A 15,735-nucleotide genomic window follows, 5' to 3' on the forward strand; every position below is an offset into this window, starting at 1 on the left:
TAACCACACTTGCATGAATTATGATCAAAATACCCTCTACAAACCGCTACTAACCACACTAATGTTAGTTTGGGGAAAAAGAAATCCATTATTTTTATATGAACTTCAGGACTTTATTTTACATGCTTCGGATTGTCCGATTTGGCTCAAATATGCACCGTTTTGTTGTACGATTTGTTGCTATTTTAAAGGTAACTTTAAAATGCCTCTCTCATAGAAGTCCTGGTCCCTATTTGTAAAAAACTCTAGTAGTCGATTTTCACAATCCTCCCTAGATTCCAATTTTTTATCATTAAAGAAATTTTGCAATGCAAGAAAAAGATGATAATCGCTTGGTGCCAAGTCCGGACTGTATGGCGGATGCATTAAAACTTCCCAACCAAACTCCCGAAGTTTCTGGCGAGTCACTGTAGACGTGTGGCCTAGCGTTGTCCTGGTGGCACACGACATCTCTCCTGTTGGCCAATTCTGGCCGTTTCTGGCCAACCGCTATCTTCAAACGGTCCAGTTGTTGATAGTAGACATCAAAATTTAGCGTTTGGCCATATGGAAGCAACTCATAATAAATAATCCCCTTCCAGTCCCACCAAATGCATAGCAAAACCTTCCTGGCCGTTTGAGGTGCTTCACCGCTCTTTGACCACGATCGTTTTCGCACAGGGTTATCGTATGTGATCCATTTCTCATCTCCAGTCACCATCCGTTTAAGAAATGGGCCTATCTCATTCCGTTTGGCCAAGGCTTCGCAGATGGAAATTCGATCCATCATGTTTTTTTCTGTTAATTGGTGTGGCACCCAAACATCGAGCTTCTTTTTGAATCCAGCTTTGTGTAAATGGTTTAAAAGTGTTTTATGGTCGACTTTTAGCTCCTGGGCGATGTTACGACTGCTAACATGCGGGTCAACTTCGTTCATTTCTCCGATTTTATCGACATTTTCTACGACCGGCCTACCTGTGCGAGGTGCATCTTTAACATCAAAAATTTCTGAACGGAATCTACGAAACCAAAATTGCACATAATTGGCTGTTACAGTATCGGAACCATAAACACCATTCACAATTTTAGCCGCCTGGCTTGCATTTTCGCCTTTGTCAAAGAAAAACTGTAAAATGTACCGAATTTTCTCTTTGTTCACTTTCATATTTAACACGCTGTAACTCACAACTGAATGCACCAAACAAAAAGCAGCAAAAGAATTTTTTTTATTGCGAAATGTACAGTATGTAAATGTACAGTATCGGAAATTGTTTGATCGATACTTTACGAGAAATCTATCAGTGCAGCCATCTACCGAAAAAATAATGGATTTCTTTTTCCCCAAACTAATATATTCTACAAACCACTACTAACCACACTTGCATGAATTATAATAATTATGCTAAAAATGAAGAAAAGAGACGGCATGCAGGGAAACAGACTTGAGTTAATATTCAAAATCGCTCTTTCTCAAATCTCAAATGCCTGAACATTGTTGAAAAATTGATTTATCTCAGTAATGGGCATGTAAATTTAATCGATGGAAACTATGTTTACCAACGATGAAAAACTAACGAATTGCTTTATCCAATTAGTTGTAGAAAACCTGATGAAAAGAGGAAAAGGGATGATAAGAACATACAGGTAAGGTAGCCTGCTTGCCACTAAGATTAGATTCAAAACATTCCCGTTAGCAAAGTTCTCTAATATGTAATACTAAAAAGTGGAAAAGATTTGGTTTTGATTTATGTTTTTGTCATCTGTAAGATGTAATCAAAAATTTTTCAATAATATTCCAACCATTAAATAACTGTCTGTCTGGCAAAGTGCACCTACATATCTCACATTATGTAGTCGGAAAACATACCATCCCTGATGGAAAGCTGTTCTTAAGAGCATTTACGAGCATTACGGCTTTAAGAGCACCAAAGCTCTTGGTGTCTGATCACTGCAGTGAAAAATTGTCAAAGTAATATTTTCATCTAAGGTAGGACTTTGAAACAATTTAGTTTATAGTTGAGGCTGGCATGTTTATTGAAGTTTTCTGTTTTCGTTTTTTAAATTCACAATGAGTACAATAATAAAAAGAGACCTTTATGATTAATTCTTCCATACATCACCACTAAGCTATTGTTGATCGTCGCGAAGGATCAACTTTTAACAAAAGTTTCTATTGGATAAATTGGTCTTATCGTCCAAGTAAACACAAGGAAGACACAGATTAAAAGCGTTTTAAAAAAAGTTTCTGCCTTAAAAAAAAAAAAGATTTTTTTTTTAAATTTATTTTTCTCCATATAAACCTGTACGATTCTTCCAGTAACGCTGGGACTCGATTTAATTCATTCTGGGACTCGATTTAATAGAATACAATATTACCTTTTTTTGCATAGGAATTAGCAACAAAGCGAACTTATAGTTTAAGGAATAAGAAAAAAGTTGTTTTTGTTTAGCTTTGATTAGCCAAAGGGGCAGTCACACAGTTCTAATTGCAATTCGTACATTTTTGCAATGACAACCGCTGAGGTCTGGGCCGACTAATATTATACATTTATGGCCTAATGGTGATATTCGATGTTTTAGACAATGCCAGCTTGGTCTTAACATTGTGCTAATCCCATTCTTTTCGACTTCGAAATTCTTCTTACTGCAGGCAGTGGCATTACTCAACTTACAAGTAGACATGCATCCTTAATATACTAACAGCCGTTCTTGGCTATTGTACACATACTTGTGATGTCAACCATCTTATCATTTTGTTTTTATATCAAAAGCCCATGACCTGCTACAGGCGTAGTCATTCGATTGTTACGTTACCGACGCTACCTATACCCACGCATATGCTTACGCCTCTCAATCTTGCTTTCATGGCTAACGTTTCTATTTGCGTACGAAAAATTTGCCGAAACAATTGTTATCAAAAAGACAATGAAACCACTAGCAACTTATAAAAATGGCCCGCACAGATCGCATTAGCGATTGGCGCCCATGTAAAATAAGGATTTTTTTTCTAAATTTGGGAGCTTTCTCGCAAACTTCAGCTTTCAAATTTTCAAATAATGCCGCATGGAATGCTCCTTAAATGGCCTTTAGTTTTCGAGATAATCGATTAAAATAACTCTTTGGCTGTCTCGGAAAGCAATCGCCACCCTTTTCCCAGCCAAAGAAGGAGCAGATTTTAGAGCAAATTCTCCTTTCGCAATCGATCGTTTTGATTGCCTTTGTTTCTGGAGGCTGTTGGTGTGCTTAAGTTTCATCTACAGGAAATAGTCAGCCCCAAAACCATTACCATTGGCAGCTCCAACGAGTGAATAAAGCAAACTCTTCATTCAATATGCGACAAGTTCTTTGGATATGTTCATAGCTCTCTGCTCTAGCTCTCTGCTTTAACATTAAATTTATGTTTTTATCAACGGTTACTCAGCGTTCACGTCGACTCACCCAAAAACTCTGGTTCCAAAATGGCTGAAATTCTGTTGGGTACGGCGACGCCTTACTTTGGGGGCAAGTGCTGCGCGACTAAATCTGAAGACACGAAAAGTGGTATTCGTTTTTAACATTTGTTATTGATCAATCTTTACCGTTACAAATAATGTTGTTTTGCATTTTTTTTGATTGTGAATCAAGCGTTGAGAATTTCTTATCTATCAGAAAATTCGTTGATTTCTATTTATAAATCTATTATTAGAAGCGGTAAGCTTAACAATTTATACTTGAATTTTATTTTATGAATTTGACTGACACTCATTCATACATTCTCATTGTGCACACTATTGTCTACTAAAATACCCTTCTATACATAAGCCCTTAACGGGCTTGCGAATTGTATACTGTACTATGTATAAAGTAAATAAATAATTGTTAAGAAGAATTGAGGAATGACAAACAACATAAGGTGAACATCTTTATACAAATATAATTCATAAAAATATATGTAACAACTTTTTCTTGTATAAAAAAGATAGTTTCATTCAAGTAACACGCATAAAACAAAGTAATATAACAACAGACCAACAACAATGCTCTTTAAGTAGCACTTTTAGATTTTCCTGTTCTCTTAAACCTCATTTGCTCTTTCGCTTTCCCTAAGCGATTCTTATTTTAAATTTATATAAAATAAACATTGCGGTAGTAGTTAAGAACATATAAACCATTAAAATAAATATGCTTTCCGCGTCATTTCTTTCTTCTGGCTTTAAATATATGTTTACAGCACCAGTCAAGAGATTTGCAATCAAGAAGAAAGTTAAACCGTTATAGTTTACTGCTTGCATTATTAAAGGAACTCTTGTATGCATATGATTACTTAAAATACAACAACTGTCGCGATCACTGTGTTCTGCCATCTTGGGTGAACTCGGCCATAGTGTATCCAAAGCTAGGTCAAATACCACAATATATAAAAAACTCATACCAGCGGCTATATTCAGTATCCAAACGACGTAACCAACATTGCAAGTAACCCTCGCTATACCAACCGACGTTACACTTAGAACGACCAAAAAGCTGGTGACACAAATTCCAATTATTAACGATTTGAGTATTTTCTTAAGGTCCGAAAATGTAAGGGTCTCTCTGATTTGAAAATGTTTACCAAAATGAACAGAAACAATATAAAGAGCAACAAATCCAGGTAACGAGCACAAACCTTCACGATTGGCTGTCGCAAATGTATCACGTGATATATTCGAATCCATGACAAATAATTGCAAACCACTTTGTAAGGCGACTTCATGTATGCCAAGTACAACTGAAAAAAATAGAAGGCTTATGAAAAATCTAAAATTTGCATATATGTAGATTTCAGTTTCACTACTCACACAGTCCAAGAGCCAATAACTGGCCGTCAGATTTAGCTACTGCAGATAAAAAAGTGCCAATAAGTTTTGTAAAACCTAAAGTAAAGAAAGCGTTCCAATGAACACCGTATTCACGTTCATCCTGCCGGTAGTCAATAAATGCTAGTACCGTAGTTCTGAGTAGGCCCAATGTAAGTATGCAACCCACCGGGAGCAGGAGTCTGTTCAATTGCGAGGATTTTTGGAGCCTTTGAGATACTATACCCATTGAGAATACAAATAATCCAATACCGGTATCCATAAGACTGGCCCCATAACGATGTGTTTTTCGAAAAAATTTCGGAAAATTCTCAAAATCTATCGCTAGTATACAAAGCACTGTTAAATAACTGATAGTGGCGCGTAACAGAGTAAATACTTGCGGCCTACGCCCAAATTCAAACTCTCTGCCCATTACATATTGATCACATTTCTTCCACCATATTAATGCACAAAATAAAACAACCGCTAAGCAGCCAAAATATTCTACATAAGCATTCGCTATATTAACGCTAATCACCGACGGCAAAGTTATCAAAATGAATTCTATGAAAAACTTTAACCAATGTCTACATCTCAGCATTGATGACATCTTTTGCGTTATAATACGAGACATGGCGGCAGCTATTAGAGTTACAACAACCGTGCAAAATATATGGCATAATTTAATCAGAACAGCCTGCTTCGATGTATGATCAAGGAGCATTTCTGTATCCACTTTATAACATCGGCCTCCTCCTGACGCCACTTGCCTACAGGCCAATAGTTGTGCCAATATCGAAAGACAATGTTGTTCTGATTCGTAAGCATTGCAGTATGTATTAAACGCATTGCTATCACCTTCCGTGGAACTGCTCGAAACTGTTTTACGTCCATAAAACAAACCAATACTATTATTAACTTTATCAACATCCATAATGATATTGATTAGCTTTCAGCCGTTTTTCTGTAAATTTGATTAATTGCCGTTATTGTGGTTTCTATTATTATAAAAATTAGTGTAAAACCATGCGTAAGTGCTAGAGGTTAATATTCCGATAAGATTTTATTTTTATCTGTTCGAGTATATTGCTTTGGAAAATATAAACAAAGACCATATGTTTATACAAAAATAAAAAAAAAGACCTTAAAGAGTTGCCATGTGCCGTATCACATAAAACATCATATGCACTGCAAAAAAAATTTTACAACCATTTTGATATTAAATGCTTGCAATAGTTTTGATCACTTTTTGAATTGAAAAGGCATTTATTGTGGAATATTGCCAACCAAACAACGATCTGAACAAGTGCTAATCAGGAGGCGTCATGTCTAGTGAGTATGCTGGATGTAGCAGAACTCCACGTTCGAGCTGCAACAGTGCATTATGTACAACTCTGGCAACAAGTGGCCAAAAAATGGCATTTTCAATCAATTCGTGTCGGCATTTATAAATATTTGAACCCAAAATGGGGTATGATAACATCACCGGAAGCCTCTGAAAGTGGGTTGTGGACTTTGGCAGTGCGTTTCTTTAAATAAACAACAAAAGCAATGAATTTGAAAGGAGAATTTCGAGCGCTCCACGATTAGCGTCGGCATACACTGAATAAATCGATATTAAATGAAAAATGGTTATTTTGTGTAGAGGAAGGTTAAAACCCTCGACGTCGACTGTTACGTACACTGGTACTTACCAATTCTTTATAATTTTTATCTGCAAAAGTCGCAAGCACCTAATAATTTAAAAAACATTTGTAAGCAAAAAAAATAATTGCTAATGTCTTCTCATTCGCAAAATGATGGAAAGAAATATAGCTCTACTTATCAAGTAGATTTTTAATTATATACAATAAAAGTTAATGCACTGCGAAATCAAACGAAATTGAATAAAACTAAGCAAAACCATTGAAATAAAAAATTAATTAAACATATATATGTATATAAATTTCTATACAATTTATGTTGAGACATACGACGACATAAAGGCTCTGCCAAGAAAAACAAGCGATTTTCTTATTGCAGTTTTTAGATTTTCAGTGTGAACACGTACATCAATTTTGTTTTTATAAAAAATTCGTTGTTTTAATGTTCATAAAAAATCACAAGATTTTACATTTTCGTTAGCTAATTAAAAATTATTAAGTACTGTCGATTTCTTCAATATTCAATCACAATTCTTCTTTATCTTTAGGCTCTCGTGGTGGTGATGCATTCTTAATATATTCGTTATACTTTTTATGATTACGTACATAGTTAGCGAGTTTAGACACTAAACGGGCAAATTCTTTGCCATCGAATGAATAATTTGTGAATTTAGCATGTGCTCCGCCTTCCGGATGGTGGCCTTCGTCTTGAGGATAAACCAAGTGCCGTTTTTCCCAAGTAATATAATGAACACCACGTAAACGAGCTAAATCACGATAACAGTTCGGATCGTCACAATTGTACAGCTCAAAAACACCAGCCCAGTCAGGTAAAAAGAGGAGGTGCGTTAAGCCAGCTCCATGTACACCAATTAGAATGTCTGTGTTACGCGTTATTGTCAATTGTTCCAAGAAATTTAAACCTCTACAAAAATCAAATCAAAAATTAGAAATTTAATCTGCTCTTGCGATTTAAAAAAATTTTACCTTTCGAAAGATATTCTTTTCACTATGTACTCTTCATCAGACGCAAGTTGCGCTATTAATTCATCCTCATTTAAAACACGGCGATATTTGGTGCGCCTTGCTAGAAATGTGATTCTTATTTTCCGGCGGGGTGGATGGAAAGGTATGCGCAAACGATGCAAAATAAATTCTGAGAAAGCGCGAAATAAACCACTCTTTTCACAGCCATGGATCTAAAGTTAAATAACATGAACGCACATTTATGAATATATGAGAAAACGTTCTCTATGTCACAAGCTTACCAAGGGCGTATTGTAATATAAACCAAATATCATACGCGGTAATAGTGGTAACACAACATTACGGAAGCAAATACGTTGCCCTTTTACTTGATTCAAGGTCCAAACAGGATTCTTTGAGAATGCTTTAAATGTAACAGCGAATGGTGAATCGTAGGGATAAGTTTCCCAAATGATCACTTGCGTGTTGAGATCGAAGGCCGAAGGATGTGTTTGATTCACAAACAATGTGGCAAATAGATTAAAAAAATCACAAAAATGGTGATACATATTGTATGAGGCGTCGATTTTCATTAAAAATGTGGGCGTGGTGATAACCATATCACAAATTGTTTCATTTTCAATTATGGACTCGTCGGCCTCCACAAAATTGCGTAATTCTGGCGACCACGATTGCAAGGCACCCATGTGACTTAATTCTTCAGTCAAAAGGCTTCTATTGAATCTGCAATATCCTTTAATTCCACCCTCATTTAACACATCCATATGATAGCGTATACGTTCTGCTCGCCCAGCTAAATTACGGAAATCGAACAACAAATTGCGACCACGACAGAATTTTAAATATTTATTGCATTCCAAAGAGGAATCGGTCAAAAATTTTGGTTCGCACATTAATAATAATTCATTAATCTGCTGTTGTATGTAACCAAAATCGGCTTGATAATAAAACGTATTGATTTGGGCCTCTTTACTTTGCACCCAACCCGTATGATCGCCAGAGCAAGAAGGAGTTTGGAAGCGCAGTTCTCTTGTGCAGTTAATTTCATGTCCCCAACATACGCCGCTCTCTTGGCCTTCTTTAGCAGCAGATGATATCTCATTTCCCTGCACTTGACTGATATTATTAAATGTCTTTAATATATTCTGACACTCTTGGATTTGCTCGCACTCAGTTCTGATTTTTGGAAACGTATTCAGGAATCGCTTTAAATGCTCAGGCGGCAAATCGGGTAAAATTGTTAAAGTGTAATTGTCTAGCTTACGATTGTATTGGGTTGAAAGCAGCAACAACTGACTTATTAATATTAGTCTTACACATGGCTTTAACATTTTCAAAAAAAAAAAAATGAAAGAAAACGTCAACAGTATAAACACATTCAGATTATTCCTTTCACAATGACCTTGATTGCTAATTTTTATATTCAAGTTAACTTTAACAATTTAAAACAATTGATGACTTCACAGTTTCATATTTTGTTGAACTTTTTTTATATTTTTCTGCCCACAAATATTTATTTAAGCTGATTTGAATTACCCGGCTTTTTCTTTATTTCAAGCAACGTAAAAAAATTGAATGCACGTTTTATTAAATTTTATCATAATGGCATGGCATGGTACGCTAGACCACCGTAACAATGTGTACAATATGTAGTTTTCTCGAAGTTCTACGAATATTTCTTTAAACCATTTAAACTCTGGCTTTTCATCATGAACAACATGAACAACGTTTGGTGGTTTTGTTTAGCCATTCAATTAGCTGCATATTAATTCTCTCATTTTCTCTCTTTACGCTAATATATGAAAAAATAAAACAATGAAATTTAAACACGGAGAGAAAGAGAGCGAACCAAATTTTTGTTTACCATAATTAACAGGTGTTTGTTTGTAAGCATATGACCTTCCTATAGAAACTCCGCATAAGCGTTTCATGGTAATAATTGTTGCAAACAGTAGAAAAATACAAGTTTTTTTAAATTAAAAATAAAAAAGTATAATTTATTTCTCTTTCGAATACTTTCAGCAACGACAAAGCAAAAAAAAAATTAACTTTCCATTTCTCTTCTGTAAATATTCACATTTTAACATAATATTCACTTCCTTCCTAAAGCGTTTCTGAATGTTAAAATTGAATAAATTTACCTTCAAACATAAACTAATCCTATCATCACCACCGACAATGTCTTCTTATAAATGCCTTGAGGTAAAATAAAAAAGAAAATAATTAAAGATCGTATATATTGTATAGCTCGCTAGTTTAGGAATATTACTTCATCAAAAGATGAAGATGAGATGATAAATGATACTTCATGTTAATTTTGTTTACTTTTTGAGGTATGTATTACTACCTTCAAGGAATAAATATTAAAAATTTATCCAAAAATTCGCACTTCATTTATTAACACAAGTAACACAAAAAAATAGTGACTCGTACACAACTTTAAAAATAACACGTTGCACTTGAGAGCCTCGTATATACATCGATCAAAACTAAGTTAATGTTTATGTATGTAATGATTACGCATACATCTAAATTAAAAATGTTTTAAAATTAGGGAAATGTCAGATGAAAAGATGAGAATTTAAACCCTATTCGTTAGTTTTCTTTTGTTTCTTCTCATCATTCCGATCGTGATGCCCACCGGATCGGCGTTTACGGTTTTTCTGATTCAGTTGACGTCGATTTTTCATAGCTTCCACCGCTTTGGCCAAATAAATCTTCTCTTCGTCCTCACTTAAGGCGCGTAGCTCAAGTTCCGCGTCCTTTATTTTTATCTGCAATAACAAAAAGCTAATTTCATATCTTTCTGGTTTTACTGGCATTACTTTCTAACCTTTTTGTCTTCAAGTTTTTCCAAAAATTTTTCTGCTATACCCTCTCCACTGAAACGAATATTGCCACTTTTTTCGCCCTTACTAAATTCAATGTAAGCTATTTCCCAGTCTCCTAGCTTTTCTACAGCTTCGCGTATATCTTCACGGGTAACATCCTCGGAGGCACCTTCAAAATACACTATGGCTCCCTTTGGCAATACGATTTTTTCGCCCCCCTTCTCTTCCTTCTCCATAGCCTTTTTCTCCTTTTTTTTATTTTTAGCTTTGTGCTCTTCCCGCTTATCGGCCAAATATTTTTCCTGCCACTTGCAGATTAACTTATTGTTATTGTATGTAGCCTTAAGTGCAGAAGAAGAATATTAAATTCTTATTATATTAGTGTTAATTGCAACAATCATACTCACCTCAGCCTTTTCTATAAAATTTTCTGCTTGTTCTTTCGTCTCAAAAGTAACGAAAACGCTCCCCTTGAACTTATACTGTTTGGTTGGTTTGTCCACATATTTACGCATGTATATGTGTGCAACCTTTTCATAAGCATTAAAATAATCTATTAAAGTGTTCATATCCGAATCCACTGGAAAACCCTTAACGTATGCGGTACGTGTCATTAATTCTTTGCGACGTTCCTCATTGCGTTCTGGTATCGGTCGTTCGGGATGACGACGAAGTTGAGTTTTGTCTTCACTCACTTCGACTAATCCTTCATCCGACTTCATCATAGCATTTGCGATTACAACAGGATCCTTTGATAAAGCGGTCAAACGTTTAAAAGTCAGTAGGACACTCAACGGAACCCAGCCTTCCTCATCTTTAGAAATTTGATCAATGAGAAATTTGTCACGAGATAAATTGTTGTCACCAAAGTAATATTCAACTTGACGTATTATATTTTTATCCAGTTTCCCAATTTCTACTAGATTGTCAGTCACTTCTTTTGGATCTTCGTTTTCTTCCTCTGCAACGACAAGCACCGCCGCGGGTTTTGATGTACCATTAGTGGTGTTTTCTTCTTCATCCGCTTTCTCGCCATTTTTAGTTATTTCCTCCGCAGACTTTTCTACTTCCTCGGCCATATTTTTACAAATATAAAAGTTAATTACAGGGCAGTAATAAATTATATTATTAAATTCGATTCGTAAATTTGTAAATTTGCCGAATGAAAAACACGTGCTAAACACTACGATATAAATTGTACAATATCGTTTGCAATAAGTTGGCCGTGTTATTAAGAGTTCGCTATTTCTAGTGTTGCCAAGTCATACTTGATTGATATATGATTTAAAATTTTGGCTCGTGCTAATTTTTATTTCAACCTCGCAATTGGAACATTGCCCTTGTTGAATTATTCGAAAATAACTGATCTACTCTTGAAAGATGAGCAACTTGTAGAGTGCATGTACCAGAAGCCAGACAAACATAAACTTTTTATGTAAACCGTTGACTTTTTGATATTAATGTAGTCATTATTATTATTAATACTGGCAGTGTAGGAGCGACCGAAACTGCAAAGACATAGCTTGCAACAAGAAAAGAAAATAACTGTATTCAGAAACTTAATGATATGATACTCATGTGTGTAAAATGAATACAAAAGATCTGAAAAAAGTGTCATGTGTTGTGAATAAAGAGAGAACAGAGTTGCTTTCAATAAATAGTGAAAAAGCACCGTATCAATTCTGTTAAATGAATAAATGGTGTAACACCGTACCAATTCTGTTTAATTTTCTGGGCAAGACGATGATGTCTTCAACCGTTTTCGGTTTTTCTACCCCACTGTCGTTTAAGCACCAATGGGCATATGTTTTGAAACTCCAAGTACGTGCTATTCTGTTATTAGACGTCGGTTATTATTCAAGATTTTTGTTATTATTACTTCCATTTACTATTTGTATAGCAGAGATGAACATATGCTTTTTCTCTATTCATCAATTTCCTTTTACAATGAGCCATACTCTAAAAATATTGGAAACCCTGGCAATATAAATAGAGGTCACAAAAATAATATTTTCTTAGCGGTTTAAAAACCTTATAATGAATCCTTTAGGAAAAATTCAGGTTCTGGATGATATCGAAAAGGAAATAATTCAATGTCTACAAAGTGCTGGTAATTATTTAATATAAAATATAAATAAGCTTTTCTACCTTTCTCTCATTTGCAGGTCAAACCCTCCAAGAGTTAAGTAAAGAGAAATCATCCCAGAAAAATGCCGAGACACAAACTCAGCAATTCTTGAAGTCCCTTTCAAGTTTGGAATCAAAACTAACAGAACAAATCAGTTATTTAACCCAGGTGTCTACAGGACAACCTCATGAAGGTTCTGGATACGCTTCAGCTAAAGTTTTACAAATGGCTTGGCATAGAATATCTCACGTACGTTCTAGAGTAAGAGAATTAGAAGAAACAAAGGCAAAATATACACATGCTGCGAGGCAACAGCAACAGCAGAGACAACAACAGCATGCGGCAGCCGCAGCAGCTCAACAGCAGATTGCTCAACAACAGCAGCAGCAACAGCAACAACAACAATCTCATCTGCAGGACAACGCCGGTGGGAGCTTAACAACAAGCGGAGCTATAAATCAGGATATCAACATAAACCAACAAACATCGTGAACTTGGAATTGTTAAAAAAGTTTTTTTTGTATAAAAGTGATAAAGTATTATAGTGAGTTTAATAAGGTGTTTCTAGTTTTAACCTATTCCCAACAAGTTCTTTTCGCACACAATGAACGTACCTCTTTCAACAGGAAATTACATGGTTTCAAAAAGTTTCCAGTCGAGTACTTTGATTTATTAAGCAGAGCTTGTTAGAACTATGAAAATTTGTTTTTTTGTTTTTTGTTCCTGAATGGGGAAATTTCATTGAGAAATTGATTGGGCTGGACGAAATATGGCCACATTCTTAAACTCATTTATTTCCTTTGTTTTTTTACCCAGCTAACGACTTCAACTGCAAACGAAAATGTTAAGAACAATTTTAGTTTTCTGAAGCAGACGTGGAGGTAACAAGAAATGGCATGCCGTCCGTTGGGAATAATCTTCCTCTTCTTGAGTGCTCAGCATTCGCAATAATCTCTAGTAACCTCTCATTAGTGAATTTTATTATAGCGACGAATACATAGATACAAATAATTTCTTGTCTTTGGCTTTGATGATTAGGTGGACATGCAAGTATAGCGCTGCGACGATATAGTCATTTGTGGTTTTTTGACTCATGCTTAGTACTGATAATAAAATCCACTAATGCCAGTTTACTATTGCATTAGCCTTGTTTTAATAAACCTCAAAAATAATATCAAAACTTACGAAAGTGGAAACATTTATTAGCGCCATTCAATAAATAAGAGAATTTACTTTTAGCTGACAATCTAAATTAATCGTGGCTAAAGAACATTGTGTACACCCTGTGCTTTTTTTTTATAACGCGGCAAATCATGTGTCCTGCTGACTCGCTGAATTTTGAAGAAGAAGAAGAAAATTGTTAATATTTTCAAGATTGTTTGCTACTGAAGTGATATAAAAAATATAATCTTGATGGAGTCTGAGAAACCTGCAAAACGTCTTTTACCTTCACCAAACTTTAGCTGGAAGGAAAAAGAAACTAACATAAAAACAAAAAACAATTTTTTACCATCATCCGCAATTTCGTTGTTAAAAAGTCGCAAACATGGCTCAACATATCCCGATGAATATTCGGATCAATCATCTAACACACAAATAAATGAGATTCGAAAAACTGAGAAACAACATTGTGAATCATGTGAACTTGACTTCCAATCACCTGAGGATTTGAAAGTTCATCGATTGCAGCACGAGAAATGTCCCGTAGATAGTTGTAAATTTTGGGGTCATTCTACGATCATGGATAAACACGTTCTCGTTCTTCATTCATCAGGTTTATTTGACAAATTCAAAAAGCTAAGCACGCCGGAAGAGATTGCTACTTGGAGGGAAGAAAGACGACGACGTTATCCTACTGTTGCTAATGTTCTCCTAAAGCAAAAGGCTCTCGAACAAAAACAAAAAAGAGGAGAACGTTTAGAGATTAATAAAAGTCGCTTTGGAAGGGCGGAAAGTCGTAAACGGACCAAACCCTGGATTAGTAAAGAGAACTCGGCAAATGAAGACTTACCACGAAGGAGCAATTTCAAAAAGCGAAGAAAGCAACAAAAAGATACAAAACCAAAAAGCAGCAATGTCAAAACAAAATTACATCAACCTCCAAAGCAAACTCAGGAACAAATTGAACATGGAAAGGAAGACTTGCGCATAGTATGCGCATTCGAAGGTACGGCCAAAATGGAGGACTATAAGCATTTTAGTCAAAAAAGAACTAATGCGAATGTTTTGTACAATCTATTGGGCATGTATGGCTCCGATTCTGAAAGCGAAAATTGTGACAATGAAGCGTCGGTCCAGCCCAATTGTTCTAACTCTATGTGTATAGAAAATGTAGCAACGTCAGTTAGTAATAATAATGAATGTGTTAATTCAAGTGAAGGGCAAGGAAAAAATGCTAGTTTCCATGTTAAGGAGAAAGGGAACGCTTCACAAAATTTAACGACTAATTTTGAAACTGATAGCAAGCAAAATGTGATTGCGATTAATGCGGGGGAATGTACGGCAGAAAACGAAGACAGGGTTGTGCAAGAAGATCTCTCTCCAAAATTTAACCAGCCCACTACCCAAAATGCTAAAGTGAAATCGGAAGGAGATTTCCCACAAAGAGATGGCGAATCATCTGACGGAGCCCCTGAGGAATGCCCAATTCAACATTCTGCCGATTATTCAAACATGCCTTTGAAAGTGGAAGATAAAGTTCCCCAACAGGCTCCCTCCTTTCGGAGAGAACAAAGAAAGAAAAAGCCTGCTTTCAATCTTAACAAGGTACGTTTGAGAAAACAAAATACTATGTTGGAAAAACTTTTGGAGCCAGACATTCGACATGAACGCAACCTACTGTTGCAATGCGTACGTTTCGTGTGCGAACACAATTTTTTTGGAATAGGTCAAATCTCGAAATAACTTGTTAAAGTCACTACTATACTTTATAAACCTAATAAAAAAAAAAAAAAAAAAAAATTATCATTTAGAGATGTTTGTTAATTTATGTTGCTGCCTCGATTTAAAGTTCCACTCGTCATTAAGCTCCCAAAAGGCGTTGTCCTATGTTTTGACTCGTTGTTCTAATCTAGAACGTACATGAGATTCCATGCCGAATCATTTGTTGAACTTTAGCTGAAGCATATCATAAGTTTGCCCTATAGACACCTGGGTGCAATAACTGGATTGTTCTGTTAGTTTTAATCACTACTCATCGAACACCAGAAAGTTTTTTTTTAATAAGAATGACGAGTCGCTTAGGGGATACCTCCTATCTGTTCGGAAGAAAAGAGGATAGAGGTAGGGGACAAAAAGAAGGGAAATGGTGGTTGGAGCCTAGTGGCTGTGTGCTGAATTGATAAGTGCTA

The 15,735-nt window shown here is 35.5% G+C and overlaps 5 protein-coding genes across 7 annotated transcripts; 2 read left to right on the forward strand and 3 right to left on the reverse strand.

Annotated features, from left to right (window-relative positions):
- Positions 1–3,226: 3,226 nt before the first annotated feature.
- On the reverse strand, positions 3,227–5,861 carry LOC119640458 (uncharacterized protein At4g17910). Of its 3 annotated transcripts, none has more exons than XM_038038525.1 (3): positions 4,797–5,861; positions 4,625–4,726; positions 3,227–3,501 (listed from the first exon to the last, which is right to left on the reverse strand). In XM_038038525.1, exons 1-3 carry the CDS (start codon positions 5,728–5,730, stop codon positions 3,470–3,472), a joined length of 1,068 nt encoding a protein of 355 aa, XP_037894453.1. In that variant the 5' UTR covers positions 5,731–5,861; the 3' UTR covers positions 3,227–3,469. The 3 variants fall into 3 exon arrangements, with proteins under 3 accessions (XP_037894453.1, XP_037894451.1, XP_037894452.1); XM_038038524.1 differs by lacking the exon at positions 3,227–3,501 and adding an exon at positions 4,419–4,551; XM_038038523.1 differs by lacking the exon at positions 3,227–3,501 and having other exon boundaries at positions 3,818–4,726.
- A 1,019-nt stretch (positions 5,862–6,880) lies between these two features.
- LOC119640448 (EGF domain-specific O-linked N-acetylglucosamine transferase) lies at positions 6,881–9,162 on the reverse strand. Its single transcript, XM_038038507.1, has 3 exons — positions 7,708–9,162; positions 7,427–7,638; positions 6,881–7,364 (listed from the first exon to the last, which is right to left on the reverse strand). Exons 1-3 carry the CDS (start codon positions 8,755–8,757, stop codon positions 6,965–6,967), a joined length of 1,662 nt encoding a protein of 553 aa, XP_037894435.1. The 5' UTR covers positions 8,758–9,162; the 3' UTR covers positions 6,881–6,964.
- A 634-nt stretch (positions 9,163–9,796) lies between these two features.
- Positions 9,797–11,429, reverse strand: LOC119640480 (la protein homolog). Its single transcript, XM_038038567.1, has 3 exons — positions 10,665–11,429; positions 10,260–10,598; positions 9,797–10,200 (listed from the first exon to the last, which is right to left on the reverse strand). The coding sequence occupies exons 1-3, from the start codon at positions 11,334–11,336 to the stop codon at positions 10,015–10,017; spliced, it is 1,197 nt and encodes a 398-aa protein (XP_037894495.1). The 5' UTR covers positions 11,337–11,429; the 3' UTR covers positions 9,797–10,014.
- Positions 11,430–11,775: 346 nt separating this feature from the next.
- Positions 11,776–12,963, forward strand: LOC119640481 (mediator of RNA polymerase II transcription subunit 11). The gene is made up of 3 exons (XM_038038568.1): positions 11,776–12,078; positions 12,161–12,367; positions 12,423–12,963. Exons 2-3 carry the CDS (start codon positions 12,295–12,297, stop codon positions 12,875–12,877), a joined length of 528 nt encoding a protein of 175 aa, XP_037894496.1. The 5' UTR covers positions 11,776–12,078; positions 12,161–12,294; the 3' UTR covers positions 12,878–12,963.
- A 758-nt stretch (positions 12,964–13,721) lies between these two features.
- LOC119640479 (nuclear fragile X mental retardation-interacting protein 1) lies at positions 13,722–15,326 on the forward strand. Its single transcript, XM_038038566.1, has one exon. The coding sequence runs from the start codon at positions 13,799–13,801 to the stop codon at positions 15,287–15,289; it is 1,491 nt and encodes a 496-aa protein (XP_037894494.1). The 5' UTR covers positions 13,722–13,798; the 3' UTR covers positions 15,290–15,326.
- Positions 15,327–15,735: the final 409 nt, after the last annotated feature.

The sequence above is a fragment of the Glossina fuscipes genome, unplaced genomic scaffold (assembly GCF_014805625.2).
Source record: "Glossina fuscipes isolate IAEA_lab_2018 unplaced genomic scaffold, Yale_Gfus_2 121, whole genome shotgun sequence".
Classification (NCBI taxonomy): domain Eukaryota; kingdom Metazoa; phylum Arthropoda; class Insecta; order Diptera; family Glossinidae; genus Glossina; species Glossina fuscipes.